The sequence below is a fragment of the Equus asinus genome, chromosome 8, assembly GCF_041296235.1.
Source record: "Equus asinus isolate D_3611 breed Donkey chromosome 8, EquAss-T2T_v2, whole genome shotgun sequence".
Lineage (NCBI taxonomy): Eukaryota > Metazoa > Chordata > Mammalia > Perissodactyla > Equidae > Equus > Equus asinus.
The window spans coordinates 50,033,601-50,061,100 of record NC_091797.1 but is presented as its reverse complement, the minus strand read 5'-3'; the positions used below and the strand labels follow the sequence as shown (position 1 = coordinate 50,061,100).

The following is a 27,500-nucleotide window of genomic DNA, read 5'->3' as shown; positions in this document are numbered from 1 at the left end:
CAATAGTTCCAGCACCAGTTGTTACATAGTCCGCCCTTTTCAGTGATCTGTAGTGCCCTATTTGCAATATATGATGTTTCCATGTAGGTGTGGAATTGTTCATAGGTTTTCTGTTCTATTCTCTTGCCTATCCCTGTGCCAGTACACCTTTCACTAATTACTGTAGTTTTACAACAAGAGTCTGGTATCTGGTAGGGCAAGTCACTCTACCTTGTTCTTTTCCTTCAGAATTGTCTTGTTTATTCTTGGTTTTTTGCACTTACCCCTACTCATTTTTTTAGGTCTGCTTAAAATTATACCCCTTATCTTACAGTAATATACATTCATTTCTCCCCTCCTGCCCTTTCTGTTAGTTTTGTCATGTATTTTACTTATAAATACATTATAAACTCCACAATGCAATTTACTATTTTTGTTTAGACAGTCAATTATCTATTTTTATTTTGGTGAGGAAGATTGGCCCTGAACTAACATCTGTTGACAATCTTCCTCTTTTTGCTTGAGGAAGATTGGCCCTGAGCTAACATCTATGCCAGTCTTTCTCTATTTTGTATGTGGGACACCACCACAGCATGGCTTGATGAGCGGCGTACAGGTCCACACCTGGGATCTGAACCTGCCAACCCTGGGCCACCAAAGTGGAACATACAAACTTAACCACTACATCACCAGGCCAGCCCCTCAATTACCTTTTAAAGAGGTTTAAATATAAGGGGGAGAAAACCTCACGTATTTACCCATCTGGTTACCATTTCTGATACTCTTAATTGCTTGTGTAGATCCATATTTCCATCTGGCATCATTTCCTTCTGCTTAAAGGATTTCCTTTGGTATTTCTTCCAGTGCGGGTCTGCTGGTGAAGAATTCTTTTAGCGTTTGTATCTCTGAAAAAGTCTATTTTGCCTTTGGATTTTGAAAGATATTTTTGCTGAGTATGGAATTCTAGTTTGACAGTTTATTTCAATGCTTTTCAAAATGTAGCCCACTATCTTCTGGCTACCTTGTTACAAGTGAGAAATTTGCTGTCATTTTTATTTCTCTGTTTGTAACATATCTCCTCCTTCCCCCCCCCCCCCCACCAGCTGCTTTTAAGATTTTCTGTCTTTGTCATTGACTTTGAACCATTTGATTGTGTTGGGCCTTGGTATTGTTTTCTTTGTATTCCTTGTGTTTGGGATTCGTTGAGCTTCTTGAATCTGTAGGTTTATATCATCTATGTCTCTGCTTAACTTTTTGAACATATGGAATACAGTTGCATTAGCTTTTTTCTGTGTCCTTATCTACTAATTCTTACATTTGTGTTGGTTCTAGGTCAGTTTTGATTAATTGATTTTTCTCCGGAATATGGGTCATATTTTCATGCTTCCTTGGAAGCCTGGTAATCTTTGGTTGGATGATAGTCATTGTTGGGCGCCAGGCATTTTTGTATTTCTGTAAATGTTTTTGACTTTTGTTCTGAGATGCAGTGAAGTTTCTTAGAAACAGTCTGATCTTTCAGGTCTTGCTTTGTTAGGTGGGACCAGAGCTGGATTTATTGTAGGGCTAATTTTGCCTCACCAGTGAGGCGACACCCTTCTGAGTCCTCCAGCCTTGCCTCATGAATCATGAGTTTTTTTCAGTCTGGCTGGTAGAAACGATTGTCAGAACAACGTGCCTACCATTTCAGGCCTTGTGGGAGCACTAGGTACTGCTTGCTATTCCTTTCAGGTGTTTCTTTCTCCTGGCCTTGGGTAGTTTCCTCACATGCACACACCGATCAGTACTCTGCTGAATCCTCAACAGGGACCTTTTGCAGATTTCCAAGAGTTTCTCTCTAAACAGTTTTCTCCTTTCCGGTAGTCTGCCCAAATTCTAGCTACTTTGATCTCCCCAGACGCTTAGCTCCATCTTCTCAACGTGGGGAGTTTGTCTGCCTCCCCCTGGGTTCTTCCTTGCTGTACTACTGCCTGGAAACTCCCAACCTCCAAATACAGGAACTGAGTTTCCCCTAAATGAAAGTTGAGTGATCGGAAAAGCAGCAATTTTTGGCCTTCATATCAATTGTACAAATAATGGATATTCCTGACATGATATAAGACCAGCAGATGTCAGTTTTCAGTTCTTCCTGTTTCTTAAAAGTAACATTATGCTATCTTAAGAGGAAGTTCTTCAATTAGTTTAGGTTCACAAATCTTCCAAAAGTGTTCTACTTCTTGGAGTCCATTTATCGTGCTCCTGTACCAGGAGATAGTCTGTGAAACTATGTCCACCAGGGCCAAGTGCCCTGTCCTTTAGAGCCAGGGTGATAATTAAACACGTGCTCTTTTTCTAAGATTTAAGGTGCTTAGCACTACCCTGCAAGCCATTATAGCAACTATGTTCTGAAGTAAGCTTCTGTGAACTCACTGGTTTAGATTCAGAACAGTTACTGTGATGTGTCGACAGTAATTCAATGGGAGAAAGTTTGCTGACAAAAACTTTTTTGGTACTGGTAATGAAGCAATTGAATTACTCATAAAATTGATCTGTTGAACCCGTGGTAAGAATTTGTTTATGGCTCTTCATTGCACTTATAAACTATCTTTTTAGCTACGTATGGTTGAGGACATAAAAAGGAGTATCTTTGTGTGTTCAATTATTATTATTTTCTGTGGATGAGATGAGGTCCAACTATTCAAATGGATAGCTCAAATTTGCTTTTATTTTTGGTACTTGTTTTTAGTCCTTACATTTAACCAAAGTGTGACAGAGATGTAATTCCATTATCCAAAAATATGATTAGCTTTCTCTCTTCATAAACTGTTAGTGTTTGGTATGAGCAATATAGATATCCTTTAATAAAAACATTAGTAAATTGTAGGAGGATAATGGTTTATCCCATGAATCTACAAACTCAGGCCTGCTGGCCAAATCTAGTCCAGGGCCCATTTTGTAAATAAAGTTTTATTGGAATACAGTGAAGCCCATTCATTTATGTATTCTAGCTTCTTTCTTGCTCCAATAACAGAGTTGAGTAACTACAACAGAGCTATGTCCCACAAGGTGTAAAATATTTACAGCCTGGCCTTTTACAGAAAATGTTTGTCAACTCATGGTTTATTCCATTGGTATTGAAATGAGGTCAAATCTTAAGACCAAAAACTGAGAATCGGAAAGGGAAGTAGAGATAAACTAAATAGTACTCTGATGAAAGATTCAAGTCCATTATTGCAGGGAGACATCTGAGCAGTAAGATTAGAGCCTGCACCATAACTGCCCATCAGTGAATATATTTTAAGTAGTTTTGCCAGCCTCCAAATTGGAAATTCAGATGTCTGAAGAGAAGAATTCCTAAATTCCATTTTATGGGCAATAACTACATATTTAAGGTTAGCAATAATTTAAGTTAAAGAAAAGCACATTATGAATTTGGTAATATTAGCAAATTTAAAATCCCCTTTTAAGTCGGTGGTTTAATGCACAGTCTTCCCTGCTTTTTTTTTCTGTAAAAACATAAAATTTAAACCTCAAAGGAAATAATAACACTTAAATATTGTATGGGGGATAAGAACCTTTTGCCTGCTCTAATTTAGAGACCACTATGATCTGTGAGTCATCATAGCATTTCTCTTATTAAAAATATTACTCATATTCTCTTATTTCATCTGAGTAACATTAGATCTATTTAATTTATTAATGAAGCCCTTCTCTTAAGCTTCTTATTCATTTACTCTTAATTTGATATAGATATAGCTAGATACAGAATTAATCTGTAACAGATTTTCAGAGATTTTTGCTTTTTAAGATCAACATTCAATTATTGAGATACTTAGGTAGGAAAAATATTAGGGCTTCAGCCTTTATTCCATGCAAAAGAAACTGTTATTTTAAATCACTGAAAATGAGAGTAGGGCCTGTAGTGGACAAGATAATTCAACAGATTTCTGGATACGGAGAATGGGTGGAGGAGTGGCAGCCAGTAAAGTAGAGCAGAGGAAGCTATGGCCAAAGAGAGCACGCACGGGTCTGCCCTAGAGGAAGAGCCGCTGAAGCTCAAGTATGACGAAAACCAAGGGTGTAAAGGGATTCACATGAAGGTCTTTATGCAGAGTAAATGTCCAGAATCCATGAGTCTTTTCCCCAAATAGTTTTTGAGAAATCTTCTCAAAATAAATGGATCGGCCCCATTCTGAGATTTAAGGATAGCACCTCAACTTGAATCGTACAGCTCCCAGTTGTCATTGTATTGCTTTATTCTTAAATACGAAAAAGCTTGACTAGACATTTGGGAAAAGACTACAACATTATAAAGTGACACCAGGATTTTTTTTTTTTTTTTTTTTTTTTTTTTAGAAAAGGTAGGAAAAGATGACTATGGAGAAAACAGGTTAAACAAGAAGCAAAAGAAAACTTTAAGAGAAATAATTAGTGGTGTCAGGCTATCCTATTCATAAAATGAGAATAAGATGCTATAAAAATAGATTGATCAGGGAGTAAAACAAACATTCTTGGGAATTAAAAATCTAGTTGCCCAAATTGAAAAGAGAAAATTTAGTGAAGTGGAAGCTAAATTTGATGTAAGGACAAGGAAGTAGAACAAAAAAGAAAAAACAAAGAGATGGAAAATAAGAGCTTTAAAGGGTCAATCCAAGAGGAATAGGAATTCCAGAAAGATTAGACAGAGACAATAGAGGGAATGACTTACAATACACATATTTCTCATAGCTGGAGGCCAATCGTGTAGTTTCTAGGAGCACATGAGTTCCTCCCACAGTGAGTTAGAAAAGATGCACACCTGAATACATGTTACGAAATTTTACAATAAATGTTAAGACAGGCCTGGAAGCTTTCAGAAGGGTTCAAAATCCAATAGCTTCAAAGGAATGAGAATCAGTGGCAACAGGTTTCTCACCATCAACACAGAATAAAACCCAGTGGAGCAGTGCCTTCAGAGTTTGAGGGCAAGTGATCTTCTGCCTTTAATTCTTTACTTAGTCGAACTATCAAGTGTGAGGGTGAAATACACATTCAGATAAATAAGACTCAAGTTTTCTCTTCTATACTACCGTTCGGCTGTGTTCCAGGGAAACAACTGATTGACAATGGAAAACAGGAAACTGACTGTGTTGCAAGCAACAGAAACCAACTCTGGCCAACTTAAGCAGAAAAGGAATTTATTGAAAGGGTGTTAGATAACCCACTGAATTGTCAGGAAGCTTGGAGAACAGGCAAGAACAAGGAAGGATAAATAGCCAGAACCACAGCTAAGACATCAAACCACAGAACAAGTCCAACAACAGTAGTCACTTCTTCCAGGCTCCCATGGCTGTCACCACTGGTCTGCTTCTTTGCAGGAGAAGCTCCAGATGCCAAATCCAGGGTGAGTGTGTCTGCCTGTCCCAGTCTAGGTAACAGCTCTAGTCTAGGTTCCAGGGAAGCTGGGAAAGAGCATTGGGGGTCCAGATTTTATGGTAGGAAGGTGGCTGTCCCTCCCACCAAGACTGACAAAGTGGGGAAGTTCCTAACCATAGTAGGGGGAGTTCAGAGACTGGGCAGTCAAATAAAATGACAAATGTCCACCTCAGGCTTCAACACTGGGTGCAGTGAGGGAAAATTGCAGAGTGGCAGCCGTACAACAGGCCTGGAGAACAGTCGGTCTAGGGCCTAGATAGCAGGAGGTCCAAGAGCTTCAGGAAGGAAAAAAAGTGGGGACTTGGTAGAATATCTGATATGATGGAGAGTTGGCAAAAGTTTAGGATGTGGTGAAGGCAAATGGTGCCAGTGATCAGGAAAGACAACTGGAAATTCCAAAGGAAACAGATGAGCTTCGCAAGAAAGGAGATGCAATCTCAGTATACTATTTGACTCTGCGGGAAGAATATTTATATAGTCAAAATGCATAGCACCGGTTTTTAAACAAAAGTAATGATATAACTATTGGGAGAAAAGGAGGAAGAAGGGTGGTTGTGGTATCACTGAAGGAAGTCTACATAATAACTAGAATGGCTAAACCAACAAATAGCTGTGTACACTTATTTTACTTAGAGATGCAGAGGTGATTGCCAGGAGAAATAGTAAAATTGGTTCCCCTGCGGAGGTGGCTATAAGTTCTCTGAGCTAGTGGATTTTAAAAAATCATGTGCATCTATTTATTTTTAAATTGTCTTAAATTGTTCTTAAAAACAAAATAAATGTATGTAGAAAGGAAGGCAGTCTCACCAGTTCATAAGTAAATGGCTTCTATTCCAAAAGTTCTGAGTCAGTTTGAGATTCCTTTTCCTTTGGAAACATTTATATATTTATATGCATGTGGTTAGATGCCCAAACTGGTCCACAAATACAAGTTACAGTGAAGTTAAAATACCCTAGGACTGTAGTTTAAAAATCAAAAGAAGAAAAAATGGCCAAGTTTGGAGTCCATTCTAGTAATCCGATGAGAAATGATGGGGGAATCTAGCTGGAGCGTGAGGCGGGCTTGGAGAGGGACACATCTGAGAGAGAAGAGGGAGATGTTCTGCTCACCAGCTGCTGGTGGCGGGGAGGTGGGATTTAAGGGGAAATCTCACCAAGATAAGATGTACACATACTACTGCTGTTGCCACACGCCTCCATCAGGGCTTCCTGCATGCCTGTTCAGCTCACCAGTTCTCTGAGATAATTTGGTTTCTGATTAGGTTTCTCACTTCATAGCTCCTAGAGACACTGCCCTTGTTAGTTTCTGAACTGACCTCTGGCTGAAAAAAGCCAGAGAAGACCTTAGAGCTCTTCATCTTAGGTAACCTCATGTCAATGAGGTTGACGTGGGAGTGTGGTTATTAGCCTGGCATGTAAGGGACTGTGATCTGGCCCCTTCATCCCCTGCACCCAAAGCCCTTTGCTACCCACCAGCACTTCCAAACCAACGCCCTTCCAAGTCTCTGTGCTTCTGCCTGTGCCTGGACAGCTCACTCAAGTTCCCCGACTCCCACTCTCTTCTCTGCAGGGCAGACCCCATTTGCCTTCCAGGACTTGGTTCATTCCACCACTTCTAACCAGTCTGTCCAGATTTCCACCCACCTCTCCATCCAGCCCTCCTTCCTGCCCTCCTGCCCCCAGCCATGGACGCGTTGCAGTATTTATCATGCATTTTCTGTTATTTGTGGGCCTGTACCTTCTTTTATAGCGGGGCCCACTGTATCACTGTTATAATCATCTGCAGGTCCTGGTACACAGCAGGCACTTAATAAATGTTTGAATGGATTTTAAAGTGGTTAGCCAGATTCAGTTAATATATAGGCACAACTGGAAACTAGGTATTCTGTTCTTAAAATCCTCGTGCCCTAACCCACTGACCTAACGGCCAGAATCCAAGTGAGGTTCAGCTGCAGTGTGGTCTCAAGCTGGAGGTTCCCTCCTTTGGGTTATTTCATTAATGTGCTTAATCTGGTCCTCATTCTTTTAATTTAATTTCCATTTTCTTCTATTTCCCTTCTTCCTCTGTTCAAAGTGTCCTGTCTCTTCTTTGGCTTTGAGACAAAATGTATCGTGTATCTTGTTCTTTCCCTCACCCAGATCTCGCATTAACTGGAGTAAAGGAGTTTATTTTAGTGTTCACAGTTTGCTAACCTACAGCAGGCCATGCCTTTTTCTTGATTCAGTTTTTTCCTGTGGTTCAGTTGGATGGTAGATGAGAACACCACTTCCCTTCCCACCGTGAAGCTGGGATGCCCGTGCTGGTAGCAGATCTCATTTCTGTTTTGAACCCATCCCCGTAAGTTCAAATCAAACACACTGAATGGGTGTAAACCACCAGACTTCATTTGTTTAACCCCAAATGGAAATGACTTTTGTTTTTCCTTTTATGCAAGAAAAGCATGCTCATTTCAAAATGATTTAGAAATAGAAAAGGCTAAGGAGAAGAAAATAAGATCACCATAATCCTACCACCAAAGGTTAATACTCTTAAACTTTATTTGGTATATATCTTTAGATACTTTCTTTCTATGCATATAGTTTCCTCACAAAAGTACAATTTTACTATTTATACTTGCTTGTTTTCTTAACTTACGTATTGTACATCATTATTAATTGCATAACACCCCATTCTATAAATGTACAATAACTTACTGAATTTTTCTTCTGAGATTAGGCATTTATGTTGGACATATGTGGGAAAATATAAAAATTCAAGAAACTGGCTGTGCTGTTTTTAATAGATAAACCCTAGGAACACCGTGGTTCTCAGAATATACTCTAAGAAGTGGAATTGCTAGTTTGAAAGATATAAATTAATGTGTATATAGACACATGACTTTGTAAAATCCAATCAAATATTACAGAACTATAAACATGAAGTCATTACCCCGCATTTAATTTTACTTCTCAGAGATAACCTCCACTAACATTTGATGTGGATCTTTCCAGACTTTTTTCCTCCATGGATACATGGAAAATTTTATAGTGAGGCCTACAATTTTTTGCCCCATGAGATCATATTATACAAATCTTTCTGCAACTTTAATTTTTCCCCTTTATATTTTTTTAAAATATTTCCAAATATGTAGAGATTAATCTCCAGCATATACATATACAAGTACAAACTTATGTGTACACAGACACTTATATATACACACATATATATCTTTAAACATCCCCTTTAAAGGCTGATAATGTTGGAACTTTGTGATTTACCTATCAAGAGACTTTGGGGATTTATTCCTTGGTTCGTTGAAAATAAATAAGTAAATTTGACCGAGTGCGTGCCATATGCAAGGCTGTGGGGAAACTGAGCTGCTTAAGACCTGAGTTCATGGTCCAGCAAGGAAACCTGGAGTGTATATGTGTTATGATGGTAAAATCATGCTGCACTGGCAGCCCAGAAGTTGCTGTGACAGCAGAAGAGGGATATCTCCGTCAGTCCAGGGTAGTCGTGGTCACTGACAAACTCTTTGAACAGACCTGGGTTCTGTGACTTATTAGCTGAGACTTTAGGTAATCCTTAACTTCTCTGCCTCAGTGCAAGCTGGGTCTAGTCATCCCATCCCCCAAGGCTATCATGACTCTTTATTGGGAAAAATGGTTACAGTAGAGGAGTGTTGAATGTCCATTCGTAGGTGTCTGATTTGGTAAACAAGTCACGGTATATTAATTAATACAGTATTCTGCAGCTATGAAAAATAAGATCATTCTGTGTGTACTGATAGGGATCAAACTCCGAGATGTATTATTAATAGAGTAGTATGTGCTTTGCTACCATTTATGTGAAGATTTTTTATAAGGTGTGGTGTATATCTATATATGTGCTTGCATTTACATAGACTATCTAAAAGGATATTGAAGTAACTTCATGGTGCTGCCTTTGAGGAAGGGAACTGGGGATCAGGCGTGGGAGAAAGATTTGCTTTCCATGTATACTCCTTTGTGGTGTTTGAATTACCATATGCATTTATTATGTAAAGGAACAGTTTTTAAAAATTTTCTGAATAAAATAAAACTGTTTAAGTTTATCATAAAATAAGATAGTATCAATATAATGTAACTTTTCAAGTATTTTTATATGGCAATTTTTCGCAATCATTTTATGGAGTGGTTATAAGCATGGACTTCAGTGTAGGCGTATTTATTGACTGTGGGATTTTGGAAAAGTTATTTAAGTGCTGAAAACCTCCATTTTCTCCTGTAAAATAGGAAATAATAATAACAACTACCTTATGGGGTTGTTGTGAAAATGAGATATCGTAATCGAGTGGAAAGCAATTAACACGGTCCAGGATATATTGTAAGCACTCAAATGTTAATTCTGTTATAGTTAAGACTAAAAGGCCATACCTGTCAGGACTCAGGTGGTAGCAAGTGGGAGTAATCTAATTCACTTGTCTTCTACCCAAAAAGGGAATCTGTTGGCTCACACAAATGAAAGTCTTGGGTAGATCTGCCTTTGGGCATGGCCATATCTGGCACCTTGCTTGAAGGCATCAGGACAGTCTCCCTCCAGCTCTTGACTCTACTTTCTTCTATGTTGGCTCAGTTCCCAGGTAGCTCCAGGTTCATAATTCCCGGTGAAAAGAACCCAGTACTTTCCCAGTAGCTTCTAACAAAAATCCCAGCCTTGACTGATTCATCCTGCTTTGGGCATGAGCCCATCCCTAAACCAGTCACGTTAGCCAGGGACTGGAATACACTGATTGGTGGACCCAGATTACGGAACTCACCTCTGTCACCTTGATGGGAAGGGTCAGCCTAAGATGTTGAGCAATGTCATGCCTTTTGTTTTCAGGATTGGACAAAGAAACCACCTGAACTAAGAACTGCGGAGAAGTTCCTGCTGCAAAGGAAAAAATAGGGATGACAAATGCCAGGCAGGCAGAAACGATAGATGTTCCCCACAGCCCACTGCTTGGCTGCCTGACAGTTATTCCTGTTCTTTTCGTATATACGTTTTCAGACATGCGTGAGAGTGCTTCATTACAGAGGCATGGCGTCTTAGCTGGGGCTGAGGATCTAAGTTAGCACATACTTCGTTTCTAGTAAAACTACCCTTGATAATACCTCAGGAAGATGCCTCGTAGGTGATCTTCATAGCATGTCTCATGTCCAGGCTTTACTCCTGCTTAGGACCACATGGCCGGGCCTTCTGCTGAGCACCAGATAGATTAGTTACTTTACTGGTGGGGGCCATGTAATATAAAGATCTGCTTATAAACAGAATAGCTCTCAGTTCAGCAAGACATTCACACTAAGAGCAAACAAATTGAGATGACCAAGAGAGGAGATTTTCTTCTGCGTTTGTGCTCAGCCCAGGGCAAAGGGCTGTAGGCAGAGACTACCTGCACTGTTTAAATCTTCCCATCTGGCTTTTTGTTTGTTTACCAAGCATGTGTGCTTGAATTCGCTACGGTAACCAGTAAAGTGATGCTGCTCTATCATAATCAAAGTTTTTAGCCCTTCCCCAAAAGACAGTCCAGTTATCGTGCCCATCCTCAGATCTAGGACCTGCAGTTGCTGTGTGGTCTTCTCAAGTCTAGTTCAGCCTCCGTTCACTAAACAGTGGAGGAAAGATCACAAGATAACCCAGCAGAAACATCCATCTGGAAAAGGGGAAACGGCACACAGTGGTCACCTCTCGTGGCACGTCATGTCCTTCTCAACAGGAATAGCAGGCACTTGGAGACCTGATGGAGCCAATATGGCCTCCCCACTATCTACCCTCTTGGAGGATTTTCTGGGGCTGCCCTTCTTTCACAGCTCATTTCTTTTTGGTATAAATTTATAAGCATAGCGATTGATTCCCTTAGAGACTGAGATATCATAGGCCTTTGCTTTCTGGACTTAGGGATTCTCTGACAGAAGTGCCTTTAAAATTCAGTAGATTTTCTACATAGTATTTAGATTTGGTCAGCTCTGTGGTTTAGTGCTTGGTAACCAGTCACATATCCTGACTAGTCCTGGTCCTTGAAGTTAGATCCCAGTTTCTTAGCAACACACCTCTGGAGTTTCCCCAGCCTACAGCTTTCTGCATCTATAGGCCTTTGCCTCAAAGCAATTTGAAACAATAGCCTGGCATTGGGAGGCAAAACTAATATGCCCAGGCAGCTGGCCAGTGGATTGTTCTTTATTGTGAGGGTTCAAGGAGAATACAGCCTTAGGGGCCCAAGAGTTCTGGGTCCCAAACCCTTTCCCCATTTTGCCTTCCTTCTGTGGACTTTAGCATGGGCAGAGAATACAGCTTTATATCTTCTTGGATTGCTTTCTACCGAGAGAAAAAAGCCTCCATAACTAAGCTGTTTTCTTCTTCTCTGCTTTTAGGTAAGCCTTAGATAAAGCTGGTCTCTATCAGTAATAATTTCCTGAAGACCACAAGAAGTGGCCAACACACTCTGTCACTCTTTAACAAGCCTCGCCAGCTCCCCATTGCACCACAGCCCATCTTGACTCAGCCAATTCCACAGGCTGACACTTGCAACACCAGACTTTCAGGTTCCCAACTCAAAGTGCTTTAAGCTTTAAGCACAAAAAGGAGATTTTATTGGCTAATGTAACTGAAAAGTCTGGGGAAGACCAACTGTTGCTCTCAGTGTATGACCTGATCCAGAGTTTTGATGGATGGCCTCAGACCCCTTTCTCTCCATTTCTCCACTCTGCTTTCCCCTGTGGAGGCTCCATTCTCAGGTGGCTTCCAGCTACCAGCTTATCAACCTTCCTGGGAAGGCACAGCCTCTTCTTGCCATGAGTTCCAGAAAAATTCCTGGAGTTGGCCTTTGTTCACCCAGCTTTGGTCATGTGACACCCCGACAGTCACTGTGGAGGAGGGGGAGGAGGGAACACAGTGATCAGCAGCCAGACCTGGGTCACCTGTGTGCACAAATGCACTTAGGCTGTGAGAGGGAAGGGGTGCTCCCCAACGAGCAGTCAGGGAGCTTTTGCCCGGTGAAGAGGCAATATTTGCTGGGCCAACCAAAACAACAGGCCCACACAAGGATTTGACAGAATATCGGAGAGGGGAACATCAAGTTAAGAAGATAAATTTGCTAATTGTCACTCCCCGGCCTTTAGAGTGAGGTTTAGCTCCACGCTGCCCGATAGAAAGATAATGTATGGCACAAATACAAGCCACATGGTAAAAAATATATATGTAAAAGGAAACAGGTGAAATAATAATTTTAAGACTAGCTTATTTAATATTATTTTATAAGGCCAAAATATTATTTTAATATAATCTATATAAAAATTATTAATAAGGCATTTTACCCTTTTTTGTGCCAAGTTCCTGAAATCCAGTGTATATTTTATGCTTCTGGCACATGTCAATTTGGATGAGTCACATGTGGCTAGTGGCCACTCTAGGGAGCAGAAGTTTAGCTGATAACTTTCCATAGAGAAGCTGGATATCTATCATCAGTTGATAAGTTATTAATTCTGTTTCTATATTGTGGGGAGTTATTTTGAAATTGTGAATCTCCTCAGAATAATCTACCCTAAAATGAGCCTAAATACACAGTGCCATGTGGGTGTCTAGTTGGTGCCCCTTCTGTCTGAACACCTGTCACACCCATACAGCGGGTCCTCAGCGATTACTTATTTAATTGTCTGTCTTCTCTCTTGGACTGTAAGCACTAGGAAGGCAGGGACTCTTATCCAGCTCGCTTACCTCTGTTCCCTAAGCCCAGTGCCTGGTGCACAGAAGACACTAAGGGGATACTTGTAAAGTGAAATTAAATTAAATCAAAAACTTAGATGAAGACTTCTCATTTGCCAGGTCTAACGGCAAAATGGAGAAAGTAATACTAGTTGAAGCCCAAGATTGAATGTTTGCAATATTTGTTACTCCGATGAATGACCATTTGTAGTCTGTGACTAGTTGCATTACTGTTCAATCACTCTTTCCTTCATTGAATATATACGGAGAGAGGGTGATTGAACACCTACAGACACCCAGGCTTTGCGCCAAGCCCTAGGTATACAAAGATAAATGGGACACAGTCCCTGCCTTAAAGGAAATGAGGAACAGATAAGTAAAATAACTCTTCTATCCAATAAGTGTTAGCATGCACATAAACACAGTGTTTAGGGAGCACAAGGCAGGCAGTCCGACCCAGGTCAGAGATGGAGATAGGCAGCAAAGCTTTGCTGGGGAAAAGTGGGTTTAAGTTCCATGATGTCTACTGGATTCTTAGTATCTAGGCCCATGCCTGGCACATATGTTGAACCAACGAATAAATGAACAAAGTGACTCCTGAAACTAATCCTAAAGAATTGTTGGATTTGCTCATCTGAGTGTAGGCAGATAATGATTGCAGGTGAAGAGAGAGTTTGCGTGACAGCCCAGGCCCCAGAGCCAGAACCCTGGCTGTAGGGAATGACAAGATCCTGAGTGAGGCGGGGCAGGGGTGGTGAGAGCTGGCAGGGGCCCAATCACAAACAGCCTTGCCCCTTGTGATTGTCCATAAGACCTCTGACAAACGACTGTGCTTTCTTACTACAGGCAAAGCGAAGGCTGGAGCTAGGAGAAAGCGGTCATCAGTACCTCTCAGATGGTTTAAAAACCCCCAAGGGCAAAGGAAGAGCTGCACTACGAAGTCCAGATAGTCCAAAAAGTAAGGATTCTTTCTTCTCTGACTCTCTTTGGTGTGGGCTTCCCAACTTTCAAAGCTTGTGGCTGAAAGGATGCCAAGGTGTGAATAATTTTGGCTTGTTTTGTTCTTTTTCATTTCTTTCTGTGCCTGGCCAAAAGATACACACAGTGTCTGCAGACACCCAGTGAAAGGTTTCCAGAGTCATTCCAGCACTGAACACTGACTTAAAGGGAGGCCTCTTTAAATGGGTGCAGTTTCATGTTTCAACTCAGAATGCAAGCTCTTCAGCACCGTTCTAGAATAAATTTAACGTTAACTTTCCTTAATGGACATTACTTCAGAGATTAAGGCTAACTGGGCGTAGATGAGCTGTGCCAGAGTCGGTGATGTCTGCGCCAGCCTCAGCCTCCAGCTCAGCATATGGCAGCGTGAGAACTGATTGAGACCAATCAATTGCAGCTTGATTGCAATTTCCCTTTCCATAGAATACAATCATTGTTTCTTTTGGGAGAGAGAGAAAAATAGGTTGGAAATAGCTAAATAGTCCTTTATGTCTTTGGCATTTAATGTAAAGGCTAAATTAGACTTTGTTCTCTCCTTTTCTGTAGTTTACAAATTAGGCAATCCACAAATTATGTGTAATGCTCAATTAAACCCTTGACCTGTGCAACTTTAAGAGAATAAATGCAATGTTAAATAAGGCCGTTTCGTTCAAGAGGGATGGGGAGATTTGATTGAAAGACTTTCTAGGTATTCTTTATCCAAATGAAGCATTATTTGAAAACTCAGTGAACGAGTTATATACACACACAGACACTGGAGTCTAAAGGGCCAGTTGAGTCCATCTGAGCCCCTGTCATGAAATGCTGGAGAGATTTGTAGTCTGGCCCCATCAGGTTAGGCTCCACGGGTGCTGATCCCACGAAGCTACAGCACTTTTTCATTCATTCAACAGATATTTTTGAGCACCAACTATGAGTGAGATACTTCACTAGACCCAGGGAGTAGGGTAAGCCAAAGTAGAAACTACTGAGAAATTCACAGTAAAATGCTTTCGTCAAACAGGAATTTTTCCTGTCCCTTCCTTTTCTGATAAATCGGTTTCGTAGCTTTCTATCACTTACCAGAAACAACAGCAACAGCAGCTTTGCTTCTGATACTAATACCTGGGCTGCAGTGGGAAAGAGGGCTTGCTTAACTGCAAAGAAACCCTTCATTTCTTTACCTTTCCCCCTATCCCCCACCCGTTCGGTTTTTGTTTTTCTTTAAGCTCCAAAATCTCCCTCAGAAAAAACACGGTATGATACATCACTTGGTCTGCTCACCAAGAAGTTCATTCAGCTACTGAGCCAGTCACCTGATGGGGTCTTGGATTTGAACAAGGCAGCAGAGGTGCTGAAAGTGCAGAAGAGAAGGATTTATGACATCACCAATGTACTGGAAGGCATCCACCTCATTAAGAAGAAGTCTAAAAACAACGTGCAGTGGATGTGAGTATAAGTCGCCACCCCCCCTCACCCCGCCACCCCCATTCCCTGGCTCTGATGGGTCCTTTCAGGCTGCATCGGGGTTTCTCCCAGTCCCAACTTTCACATTCATGCCCGCACTTCATTTTCTCTCTCCCACTCTTCTCTTCTCCTTCCTTCTCTCTTCCCTCCTCAACTCTTTAGCCGAAAGTTTAAAGTCTGTTTACAAAGAAGGCTTCTGTTTAGATACTGTCAGAGATGAAAGGGTTTATATTCAATGAGCCTCAAGCAAGGGGATCCTGGGATTAAATAGGGCCCTACAGATGTAAAGTAGAATGCTGTTCATCTGTTCTGTGATGTCCATGTGTGTACGCATGTGTGTAATCTAATACACGCTTACACGTGTCTTTGGCTTGTCTCTAATAGGAATTTAGAAATTAACTATGGCTGTCTAGTAACACATCTGTGTATATGTACAATCACCAAGTGTCTTTGCCCATGGTTCTCATAGCAGATTAGCTTTCTGTGTTAATCAAGGCAAGACTTAAATGCCTCTGTTCCTTCTAGAAATTGGGGATGGTAACACTTGTCACCTATCCACCCACATGTACAATTAAATGTATGATAACGTCATTTGGGAATTACAGACAGAGTACCGGAACAGCCAGTATTTTAGAAGGAACTATTTAAGCATTATTGGAAGGAATAAATGTTATGGGGTGGCTTTGAAAAAATACTACTTCAAACATGATAAGATGAACAGGTAACTTTTTTGTAGTTTTTTGGAATTTTGTGATAATTCAGTGACCCATTTTGGCCTGTGGTTTAGAGAAACCTGTTGAGTACTGGTCTTTGTTCTTGCATCCAGCACATCTATCTGTTTCCTCAACTTCCTTTCCCTTTTTAGTTGTTGGTATAAGGCCCTCAGAAATTATCTAGGTCTTTTGTGCTTTTTGGATGACGTTTTGTTGAATTTTGAACCATTCTATCTTTTCTTGCAAATTTTTCTATTTTTCTATGTCTTTCCATCCTTTCTTCCCCCCTTTCTTTCTTTCTTTTCCCCCCTGGGAGGCATGTGGCGGGGCGGAACTGCCTCCTTGTGCCCTTTGAATTCCAGCCTTCCTCTGGAGGAAAGAAACCTGAAAATAGCAGTGTTTTTTCACTTAATTTCTCTGGTGTGAAAACTGAAGGGCTGTACTATGAAAAACTATGTATAAACGTTCTAATTTTAACACTTGGCTAACAAGCAGTGTGACCTCCTCTATCAAGAGGGGACACTTACCCAAAGGACCGTTTCTCCCTGCCCTCTCTTTCACCTTCCCCGCTTTGGCCTGTCAAGGAGCCGTAAAGAGTCTGTGTTTGGGTTTCTAGGGGCTGCAGTCTGTCTGAGGATGGGGGCATGCTGGCCCAGTGTCAAGGCCTGTCAAAGGAAGTGACCGAGCTCAGTCAGGAGGAGAAGAAATTAGATGAACTGATCCAAAGCTGCACCCTGGACCTCAAACTGTTAACCGAGGATTCAGAGAATCAAAGATATCCTTTGTGCCACCTGTTCACTGGGGGTTAGTGCCTTCTAGACTATTTCCAGTGTTAACAATCTGACTTTTAGGCACAAGGGAGAATTTTACTCTGGTTTCATGCAAGTATGTGTGTGTGTGTGTGTGTGTGTGTGTGTCTAAACCACTTATCTTTTTCTTAGAAGTCAGTATTTATGGAAAGATAGTCACGTACTGGATCCTATTATATCTACTTTCATAGCCAGGTGGGAACTGTTTGTTAAAGCATTTATTCATGTGCAATTGGGACATATGGATACACTCCAGCGTAAGGCAACACTATTATAAGATACGTAATGTGTCAGTATTAATATTAATGACAACATTCAGCAGATTCATCTTTGGCTTCCCAGATTTTTGGTGGGTGTTAGCTGTCACTATTGGGGTTCTCACATTCTGTTTTCTTTTCATCAGATATTGGAGCAATTGGAATTTGTTGAATCTGTCTGAGCTATAGTTGAAGGAATTGAAAGAGTATAGAAGAATAATTCTGTAACTTTCAAAGTGCGTTATGCTGATTCATAACAACAAAAACTGATTTCAGAAGCACCCTACGGCCTGAGAAATCTTAATTTATCCGTTCATCTACAAACATTAGTCCTTAGAAATAAAAATATAAACAGCCAATTCTTGTTCTAAGCAGGCTGGCAGTCTGTTGACCATCTCAGGAAAAGTTACTGTTCATCATCTCACTTCAGACAAAAGCGGAGACATGTTGACAAGAAGACTTTTCAATATTTTCAATTATTAGGAGAAGACAAAACCCATATTTTAAGTCATCCTATCTCTAATTTTAGTTCCAATCTTCTGATTATTCCACATTTACCTTTGTAAAGCAGAAAATAAAATGTGTCCTGCCCAGTTTCTTCTAGTGTCTCATCTCTGGGCTTTCCTTTGGAGGTTTTGGGGACATTTATTTTCGAATCAGGCAGGTTTTGAAACTACGATTGTTCATTTCCTGTTGACCAAAGGATTAACCTTGTCAGCTGATGATTAGTGAGGTGGAGAAGAGGTGTGATGATTTGAGCCCCCATTGATGGCCAGAGTGGGTTTACAGGGAAGAAACAAGAATAGCTCTGGTCAGGCTGTTTCATTCATTGTTTAGTTGGGAGCCCCATCGAGGAGGAGATGTGGTCGTTACACAAGACCGGCAGCTTTCCAGAACGTGTAGCTTACAGCATTGTCACCTACATTAGCTTTCTCTGAGGCCTTTGTTGCAGAAAAGAAAGCTTCCTTGCAGGGGGCTGCTAACCCAAGAAGCAAGTTCAAGGGGGAGCCACAATGGAAGCACTTTTGAGTTTGTAAGATTAAAGAATGTGTTTGCACAGTTTATTTCAATTCACCATTCAGTTGCGAATTTGGTACAGCTTGTTCACAAATGTGTTGAAATTTTCCTTCCTGCAGCATGTTGAGTAATTGTAGATGAGTTTTATTTTAATAAGTTCTTGCCACGTAGCTTTTTGACAGCAGGCTGTGGGGTAAGTACCTGGTTATCAGTTTCCCCAGTGTTCTCAGTAAAAATTCAGAACTGTCAAATCTTCTATAAAGGCACCAGTTGGCTTCCTTGATGACATAAATGGTGACTTGAAACCCAGAATCCTGCATGAGCTGTCCTGTCAAGCTCAACACTGAATTAGCTGTTGTCTGAACTATTGAGACTTAAAGAATAAAGAAGATAATCTGATAGATGCCCCTAAATGTATATGCAGATTTTGGGTGAATGTGCTTTTTCCCAAAGAGTAGGTTCATAGCTTCCTTCAATTTCTAATAAAAAGCTACTATTCTAAGGGACATCATTTCCTCTAGCCTCTCTAAGCCCTATTTCTGTGGTAAATACGTTAAATCACAGACTCTGCTATGCAGAAATGCCTTCATTGAGTTGTGATTTGCCATTTTATCCTAGGCATTTTTTGTGGGTTGATATAAAAAAAGCAACTGGCTAAAGACATTTTACATTAGTTATGTTACTCCATGTCCCTTATATAAAAAAGCTATGTGATCTCTTTTAGGCAAGCTTGTATGAATACTGTTACATATATGAGTGTGTGTATATATAACATATATGCATTTATGTTAACATTTATATATGTATATATACATATAACAGTAGATATAATATAACTTAATAAGTACCGTATTCTTTCATGATACCCTCTTAGGTTGGGCTGCCAGCGCATTTAAAAGAATTCTTCAGTGCTCAGAAATAACTGCCAAGAGTACTGAAATATTCTTTTACTCTCTTTTCCTAAATGAGCGTTTCTCAAATTCATTCAGGTTGCAGAGCATCTGGAAGGTGCTTTCCTCTTTGTGAACACTGAAATATTGATAGTTAATAATGTCATACATAGGATAACTTTTCTAACAGAAATAATGACACTCTTATCAGTAGGCAATAGATAATCACAACCAGCCCAAGCACACTTAAGAAAACAAGCTGTCTGCCTGAGAAGTATTCTGAGTTCTTTCACTAATAATATCTATTTGCTGCTCATTCATTCATTTGGGTAGTTGCTGACACTTGCTAATAGTCAAGTAGCATGTTACTGGAGTTTCCAAGAAATTATGATTAACAGAGCTTTAATTTTTTCTGTAAATTGGGATCTGCCATCATTCAATTTGAGTGATAGAACGCTTCACTGGAGTTCATAGAATACTTGTGCTCCTGAGAAACCTGGTTTGAAAATCCCTGACCAAATTGGGTTTTGGTTTTCTTTAATGGTTTATTTTAACTATTCTGTTTCTATGTTTATTTTAATATTTTAAATAGCCATGGACTTTTTAGAAATGGGCAAGAAAGAGCTGTACATGTCTCTTGTTGCTTAGGACATCAACCAGAGGAAAGATTCATGGAACATCCCAAATATTTAGAGATCTAGAAGAAGAGAGAGATTTATTCTTATAAGTCACACAGTACTGTAAAATTTTTCTGTGCTTCTATTTTGTCATCTTCATAGTGGTTACATCTGAGGCAATCAGTTGGAAGGTTTCCTTAACACTCGTTACGTTAGCTTATGTTACATATCAAGATATTCGAAAAATTAGTGGCCTTAAAGACCAAACTGTTATAGTTGTGAAAGCCCCTCCAGAAACAAGACTTGAAGTGCCTGACCCAATAGAGGTAAGGAGATAACATCTTTGTTCACCTGCAGAAATCTTTTTGGAATGTCTGAGGTTAAAGAATCATTAACTCATGGTTAAAGTCTGTATCCTCCTAAAACCTTGATTGTTCTTTTCCATCTATTTTACTTAACGCTAACTAAAAACATTTCAAGAGTACGATATGCATTGGATGTCCAAAAAGTCTAATTTTAACATAGCTGGGCATTCAACTCAAAGTGGTATATGGTACCCTGTCCCTCTTGGACTCTTTTTCATAATTTGTTATCTGGTTGTTCTGGTTGGTTTGAACCACTAGGGAATTTTATGTTGATTACTGTGGCTTTGGTCTTCCCCCATGAACAGAGATATAAATATTTTAATCTCTGTAATCTATCTTAGCACATTTTAAGAATGTATTATTTATAATATGTTTATTTTTAAGAAATCAAATGAGACTTTGGGTTAATTGATAGACTAGAATGTTGTAAGAAAATGGAGAGCATATTTTCGTGATTGGTTTCAGATACACTTTGGCAATATAGGCCTAGACTATACAGTGAAGAAACGTAGTAAAAAGAAAATGCGTAGAAAATAAAATAAGAGTGAAATTTGCAATCTCCCATCTGGGATAGAGTTCTCACCTTAAATGATCATAATAACTCTATGACCTAGATGAGAGGAATTTTAAATATTAGTGTGCTGCATTCTCTCATTAAACTCAGTTCCTAGCACTTAAGAATACTGTTCATCCAATGGTTAATAAAGTTAGACATGAAAAAAGCCCTACCATAAAGGAATAATAACATGGAAATACTGTATTCGGAACACTTCATGGACTTTTTAATAGTTTGCATAAAAGGAATATATTTAAAGAACACAATTCACCTTTTCCAGGGCAGGGGTCAGCAAACTTTTTCTTTAAAGGGCCTAGACAGTAAATATTTTTGGCTTTGTGAGCCATATGGTCTGTTAGGACTACTCACCTATACAACTCTGCCCTTATAGCATAAAAAAAATAAATAACCAGAGGCAATTCATTAGCAGTGGGAATGGGTGTCACTCGGTGCCAATAACACTTTATTTACAAAGCCAGTTTGGACTGGATTTGACCCTTAGGCTGTAGTTTGCTGACCTCCTGCTCTAGAGGATGACAGTCATTGATAGAGGTGGCCTACCAGTGAAGAAGCAAAATGAACAATGAAAATTATCCTTCCTTTCCATTTTTAGCTGGAGACTACTGTAGCTTCCATTCCTAAAGGAACTTTCAGTCTGAACTTCTCTCACTTGTTCTGTTCGCAGAGCCTACAAATACATTTGGCAAGTACCCAAGGACCCATTGAGGTTTATTTGTGTCCAGAAGAGACTGAAACACACAGTCCAATGAAAACAAACAACCAAGACCACAATGGGAATATCCCTAAACCCTCTTCCAAAGGTAAAAATTCCACTTTTGTCACTTGGAAACTATGTTAAAAATGAAGATGACTAGAAGGACCTTGTATCGGAACCGCAAGTCTAGGCGAGAAACAAAAGCTTCTGTTATTATTGTTATTAAGGTAACATTTTTTAAAAAGGCATTCTGACTAGTTTACAGAACAAAATAATGATCTTGGGCAAATGACTCCTCCGCCCACTAATGGAGTCCCTTCCGGCCTTTGCTATTGGCAGAAACCATTTCCTTACAGTGTTTTGGAAAACCGGTTGAGGTGAGGAGCGAAGCTGTGAGCTGTCTGGTTGAATCATTAGCTGCACTTGACCACACAGCTTTGAATGATGCTGCAGAAATCATTAGAGAGGAAAATGAAAAAAGTCTGGAGAGAAAAGGCTCTTGTCACAAAAGTTTTATCTTAATTCTTCCCCTCAACGTGTGAAGATAGGGGAAGAAAACCCCAGGAAAATAAATCTCCTCCCGCCACTGTCCCTATAGCAGAGGAAGCTCTTTGCAGGCCTTTTTTTTGTTTTTTTTTAGTTGCAGATTGGGGGTATGTATTTAATTTTTTTCCCCTACTGTTTCCCAGTATAGCAGCAAGAATAGAAGTGATTTCAGTGAATAGGTCTTATTTAGCACCAAGCAAAAGCATACAGCACCTCAAATGATAAAACTAAAGCCCATTTTTTTTTCACCATAGAAATTCGAAGTGGGTATGTCTTATTATTTTTATTTTTAGAGGTGTCTTTAACAAGGTCATTCAGAAGAGACTAAAATTAGTGCTTTTCTACTAGGGAACCAGCTTTTCAGTGTGTATGTTTTGTTTTGCTTTGTTTTTCTTTAAACGATGACTAATTGATATCAGAGAGAAGTTTTTGAACTTGTAGCCTCTAATCTTTGAAGCAGTTTGTATTCTTGTTTGCTAACAGTAGGTATTTTAAAAGATGAGTAGGGCCAGCCTGTGGCCTAGTGGTTAAGTTCGGTAGCCTGGGTTCACAGGTTCAGATCCCCGGAGCAGACCTACACCACTCATCAGCCATGCTGTGGCAGCGACCCACATATAAAATAGAGGAAGATTGGCATGGATGGTAGCTCAGGGCTAATCTTCCTCATGTTAAAAAAAAAAAAGAAAGAAAAGAGTAAGTAGACTAGAACAAAGAAAAGTGGACCAGTCACTCTTTAGTGCCCTTTAGCATAAGAGGTGATCTATATCATAATGTCATCTTACTGTCGTTAGTGGAACGTAGGCAAATTTATAACAGCAACATGTCCATTCTTCCAGAATAACTAATTTGATTTTTTCCCAATTTATGTTTTTGTTTCCACCAATTTTCTCCCTTCAGACTTGGCTTCAACCAACTCAGGACATAGTGATTGCTCGATTTCTATGGCAAACCTTTCTCCTCTGGCCTCCCCAGCCAACCTTTTACAGCAGACTGAGGACCAAATTCCTTCCAACCTAGAAGGACCATTTGTGAACTTACTGCCTCCCCTGCTCCAAGAAGACTATCTGCTCAGCCTTGGGGAAGAAGAAGGCATCAGCGATCTCTTTGATGCTTATGATTTGGAAAAGCTCCCACTGGTGGAAGACTTTATGTGTAGTTGATTATGCTTTGTGTGAACTCCCCTTATAAACCAATATTTTTTTATTATGGAACCAGAACATCTGTCATGCAGTGTTGTCCCTTCCTACCTTCTTCCTCCAAGATAGTATCATGAAGTAAACTACAAACTTCAGAACAAAGCTGACATTTTAATGAATTAAAAAAAAAAAATTGTCTAAACGCACAGTTGTGGGCTCCCTTGGGAAAGCCCTGCTTTGCCCCAGGCTCCAAAATCTCCTGGATGAGTCAGCAAGTGAGAAAATGTGCAATCAGGTGTCTCTCACCCGTCCTTTTCCTCCCTCCCTCCTGGATTGGCTTGCTGTGCCTGACGGATGGGCTGTAGAATGGGGTCTGGCCACCTGGCCCACTCGAAAACAGCAATCTTCCTTAATAGCATTTCAAGCCGTGCCTTCTCCGCAGAATGCATGTCTTTGGGGTCTGCTAATATGGAATGGAACTGCAGGAACTGTAAACTTGAAGTCATGCGAAAGTATGAAATGGATTTCTTCAGCTCTTCTTAGGAATATTTAAATTACTGTCATAATTCAGTTTAAGCTATGGACCGTGTGTCCCACTAGGGGGTCATGAGGACCTCCACAGCCTTTCGGATGAAGAACCTGTTTTGAAATATTTGTTGCAGATAAATAGAGATCTGCCACTCTAAGCTGTTGTGGATTTTCCTGTCTCCATAAACCACTCCCACTCCCCGTCCCCAACGTATTTGTAAGTTTAAAGTTGATTTGTAGCAAATGCCTACTTAGGATTTGTGGATTGTTTCAGACTTTTCATTTTTTTAGCCGCCATCGAAGCATTCCTGTGGCACCCATCACCATTTCAATTTAATTGTTTACTTTGAAGCCATTTTTGCTAGTTCAAATTATTTAAGCAGAGGTAGAGAACCTCTACTGATCAGACCATCTAAACGTGTGTGATCTAAGGTGAACAGCCTCTGCAAGAAGCATTGCCCCATCTTGCTTCCTTTCCTGGCAGGGGGAGCTTGGAGCGAGTCGATTCTGAAGCTCGCTGACATGGGTGGCCCATTTGAAAGAGAACCAGGTCAGATGACATAGCAGTCCCAAGGAGCAGCAGGCGTGGATCCCTCCGTCCTTGGGCTTCCGGCCCCCGTGACCGGGGAAAGGGCTCTCTTACACTGCACTCAGGGAGACCACTTCTCAGGATGGGGTCAGATGGAGAGGCCTCTAGAGAGAAAGACATCCCCGTTGTTGTGTGAGTGGCATTCTATCTGTGGCATTTACTTAAGCTGGTGAGAACGGGAGCTCCCACTGTGTTGGGGGCTGCCATAGCCCTGGCCAGAACCGTTCCCCTTCCTCTGTGAAGGAGTAATTTGGACCAAGGGTAGTTGAGATTCAGACAGTGAAGCGATAGAATGCCAGGCATCTCCTGTTTTACTCTTCAGGAATGGTGTCCCAAGTTAGAGGCTTCGTGTCAGCTGCAAATCCTACCAGTTATGTCCAAGAATGGCCTTCCCATTGGCCAGGGGAGAGGGTCATCTCCCGCTGGGAATGTGGCATAGTACCTCAAATCCATTCCTTGGATGCTAAAGACTGCGGGAATGAGGGAGTCATAGAAAAAAACAAACCTCAAAACGAACAGTTAAATTGAAATGCTATGTGCCTGACACAGTGGTGGGCACATAGTAGGCACTCGATTCGTGTGTTTAATTGAATTGAAAATATCCCTTAGGAAAAATACAAAAGAAAACGAAAAACCACAGAAGCCCCAGCCAGTTTACTCTAGGTAGATTTCCACAATATGCAAAGTGGTGGTGGGGTCAAAACAAATGACACCAGCACTTTAAACTCTTTATGTAGGTATGCATGGGTGTATGTTTGGGAAGAAAAACAAAGGTGCAGATTATCCTCCTTTTTCTTCTTCGGCCTCCAACCCCAGCCTCCTCCCCTCACACACACTGGACTTGGTACAAAATATCCATGTGGTCCAAGATGAAGCATTGGGGCGGGGGAGGGATGGGGAGCTTTGTGTCAAGTGCCTACTGGAAATGCACTGTGGGGTTTTTTCCTGTATGGGAAACCATTTATGCCAAGCTTTTCCCCATTTCCCATATTTATCTCATCTGGTTAGCTGCCTCTGCTTCCAGCTTTGTGTAATTCTCTGCCAGCTGCACAAAGCTGATTTTTTCCAAAGTCTCAAGACTGAGCTCACCTGGCTAGGTTGTTGTGTGTTTTGTTGAATTTCTCGTTAAACCTTTACGTAATGTAATGCCGTATTTATTGTTTTAAAAATGAAAGGAATACTAATAAGTCTTAAAAGTTCCTTCATGCATAACATTTTTTCCAGTTAATAGGCTTAACTGGCGTACATTAATTAGATGTCCATACTGTATTCTGTTTGCATTAGTCATTTTCTTTTTGACATAGTATCTGGCACACAAAGTGGGTTAGTACTACAGTATTTGTGTTACTTTAAGTACTAAGTATGCAGGTTTCCTGGTACCATTGAGTTGCTGCTATTAAAGCTCACACATGAAATGGCTAAAAGTTACAAGTGTGCGAATTATGACTGCGTGAGCCTTAGAAAATAAAATGTATAAAGGGCAACACATGAGCTGTCAAACAGTGTTAGGTGTGTGTTTATGTGTACAGATTTGTGCATAGCGATCTTTTTATTTAAGTTGATATGTAGTCTACTCACGTTTTCATTATCTAGCAATTTTGTACAAAGATAGCAATTAATTTGTAAACACTGCCAGAATATTTTCTAGCTGGTTTGTAATTTTTTAAGAGTGTTATTTTGTTTTTGTTTTCTGTTGTGGTTCTTGTTTTCATTTTTGTTGTTAAGTGTAGATCTGTAAATAAAATTGCAGTATTTAAAGCTTTAGCTTTCAGGAAAAAGAAAGTTAAGAACTCAGTGTGTGCATGACAACTCGTGTGTATGAGAGGAAGGATTTGAAGGAAGATGTCTTGCAGAGTGAGTCGGGTGGCAATTATCAGATTGTGGGAATTTCTTTTCCTATGGGGTACGTGATTTTGTCAAAAGGAAGTATTTCTCCCGAAATTGGGAGTAGGCAAACTACTAATCAGTTTAGCTTTGTGTTGTATGCTAGTTCAAAAAAAAGAAAATATGTAATATAATGTAAAAAAAAAAAAGCTTTTATGATGGATTTTGTAAATAGATTTGTTACAGGGTAACCTGTTCCCTAGCTGTGATCTTACCACTTCAAATGGGTGTAATTTGAATAAATTTTGTATGGTAAAGGATCAATAAAATGATTTTTTTTTTAAGAGTTCAGACTTGTGGATGGGTTTTCTTACTATTGTCTTATGCTCCTATATTAATTTCATTTTTAAAGACACTGCTTATGCTAAGCAAAATAAGTCAGACAGAGAAAATCAAATACCATATGATCTCACTCATAAGTGGGAGATAGAAACAACAACAAACAAACACACAGAGACAGAGATTAGATTGGGGTTACCAGAGGGGAAAGGGGAAGGGAGGAGGGCAAAAGGGGTGACAGGGCGCATGTGTACCGTGACGGATCGTAATTAGTCTTTGGGTGGTGAACATAATATAGTCCACGGAAAGAGAAATATAATGATGTACAACTGAAATTTATATGTTATAAAACGATGTTACCTCAATAAAAAAGAAAGCGACTTAAATAAGTGAATAAAAATAAAGACATGCTTTAACGAGCTAAGGGGGAAGTTGAACAAAAGCTCCAAATATCCTATGCCTTACCATTTATTTGGGACTTGAGGAACATTGAGCAAATGTTCGTTGAGTGCCTGTGGTGTGCTCACCACTCTGGGAAGCAAAAGAACTTACCGCATCTCTGACAACCTGCAGAAACCACTCACGGGGGTTGAAGAAAGACTTTTACACTGAGAAAGTGACAAGCTAAGTTTTATCCTCATAAAGAGTATGAAGCCAATAAATTTTATCTCTCAAAATTGGTCACTACCTCTCTTGTTCTAGATTCTGTATTTCTTATAATGCCACCTATGAGCACATTAGAATTTTTTTGACTGCAATGTCACACTCTTAACTCTGAGTTCATGATCTAAAAACTTCAAAATGTATGTTGTACACACACACACACAACCAACACACAAGAGTAAAAAGCACAAAAAAGAAACATTCCCTGGCCCCCCAGGCTCTTCACTCCAGAGAGGCAACCACTGTTGTCGCTCTTCTTATCTGTCCTTCCAGTCCCATTGTTTTCTAGGCACCTATAAACGTGTATGCGTATGCATATGTATTTTAACAGAAATCATGCCTAGTATATGCTGATCTTTGGCTTTTTTTTCACTAAGTGCATCTTGGACATCTTTCCATGCATGTACTATGTACTCATA

The 27,500-nt window shown here is 40.1% G+C and overlaps 1 protein-coding gene across 3 annotated transcripts in view; it reads left to right on the top strand.

The window, feature by feature from the left end:
* E2F3 (E2F transcription factor 3) overlaps positions 1-26,423 on the top strand; it is a 75,591-nt gene extending 49,168 nt beyond the window's left edge. For 2 of the 3 annotated variants that reach the window (XM_044776997.2, XM_014867240.3), the window contains exons 2-7: positions 13,919-14,030; positions 15,298-15,499; positions 16,847-17,005; positions 20,032-20,146; positions 21,427-21,562; positions 22,900-26,423. In XM_044776997.2, coding sequence (XP_044632932.1) covers positions 13,919-14,030; positions 15,298-15,499; positions 16,847-17,005; positions 20,032-20,146; positions 21,427-21,562; positions 22,900-23,162 — 987 coding nt within the window. In that variant the 3' untranslated portion in view covers positions 23,163-26,423. Of the gene's footprint in view, positions 1-13,918; positions 14,031-15,279; positions 15,500-16,846; positions 17,006-20,031; positions 20,147-21,426; positions 21,563-22,899 lie in introns of all 3 variants that reach the window. The other variant, XM_044776996.2, reaches the window with a different exon arrangement.
* Positions 26,424-27,500: the final 1,077 nt, after the last annotated feature.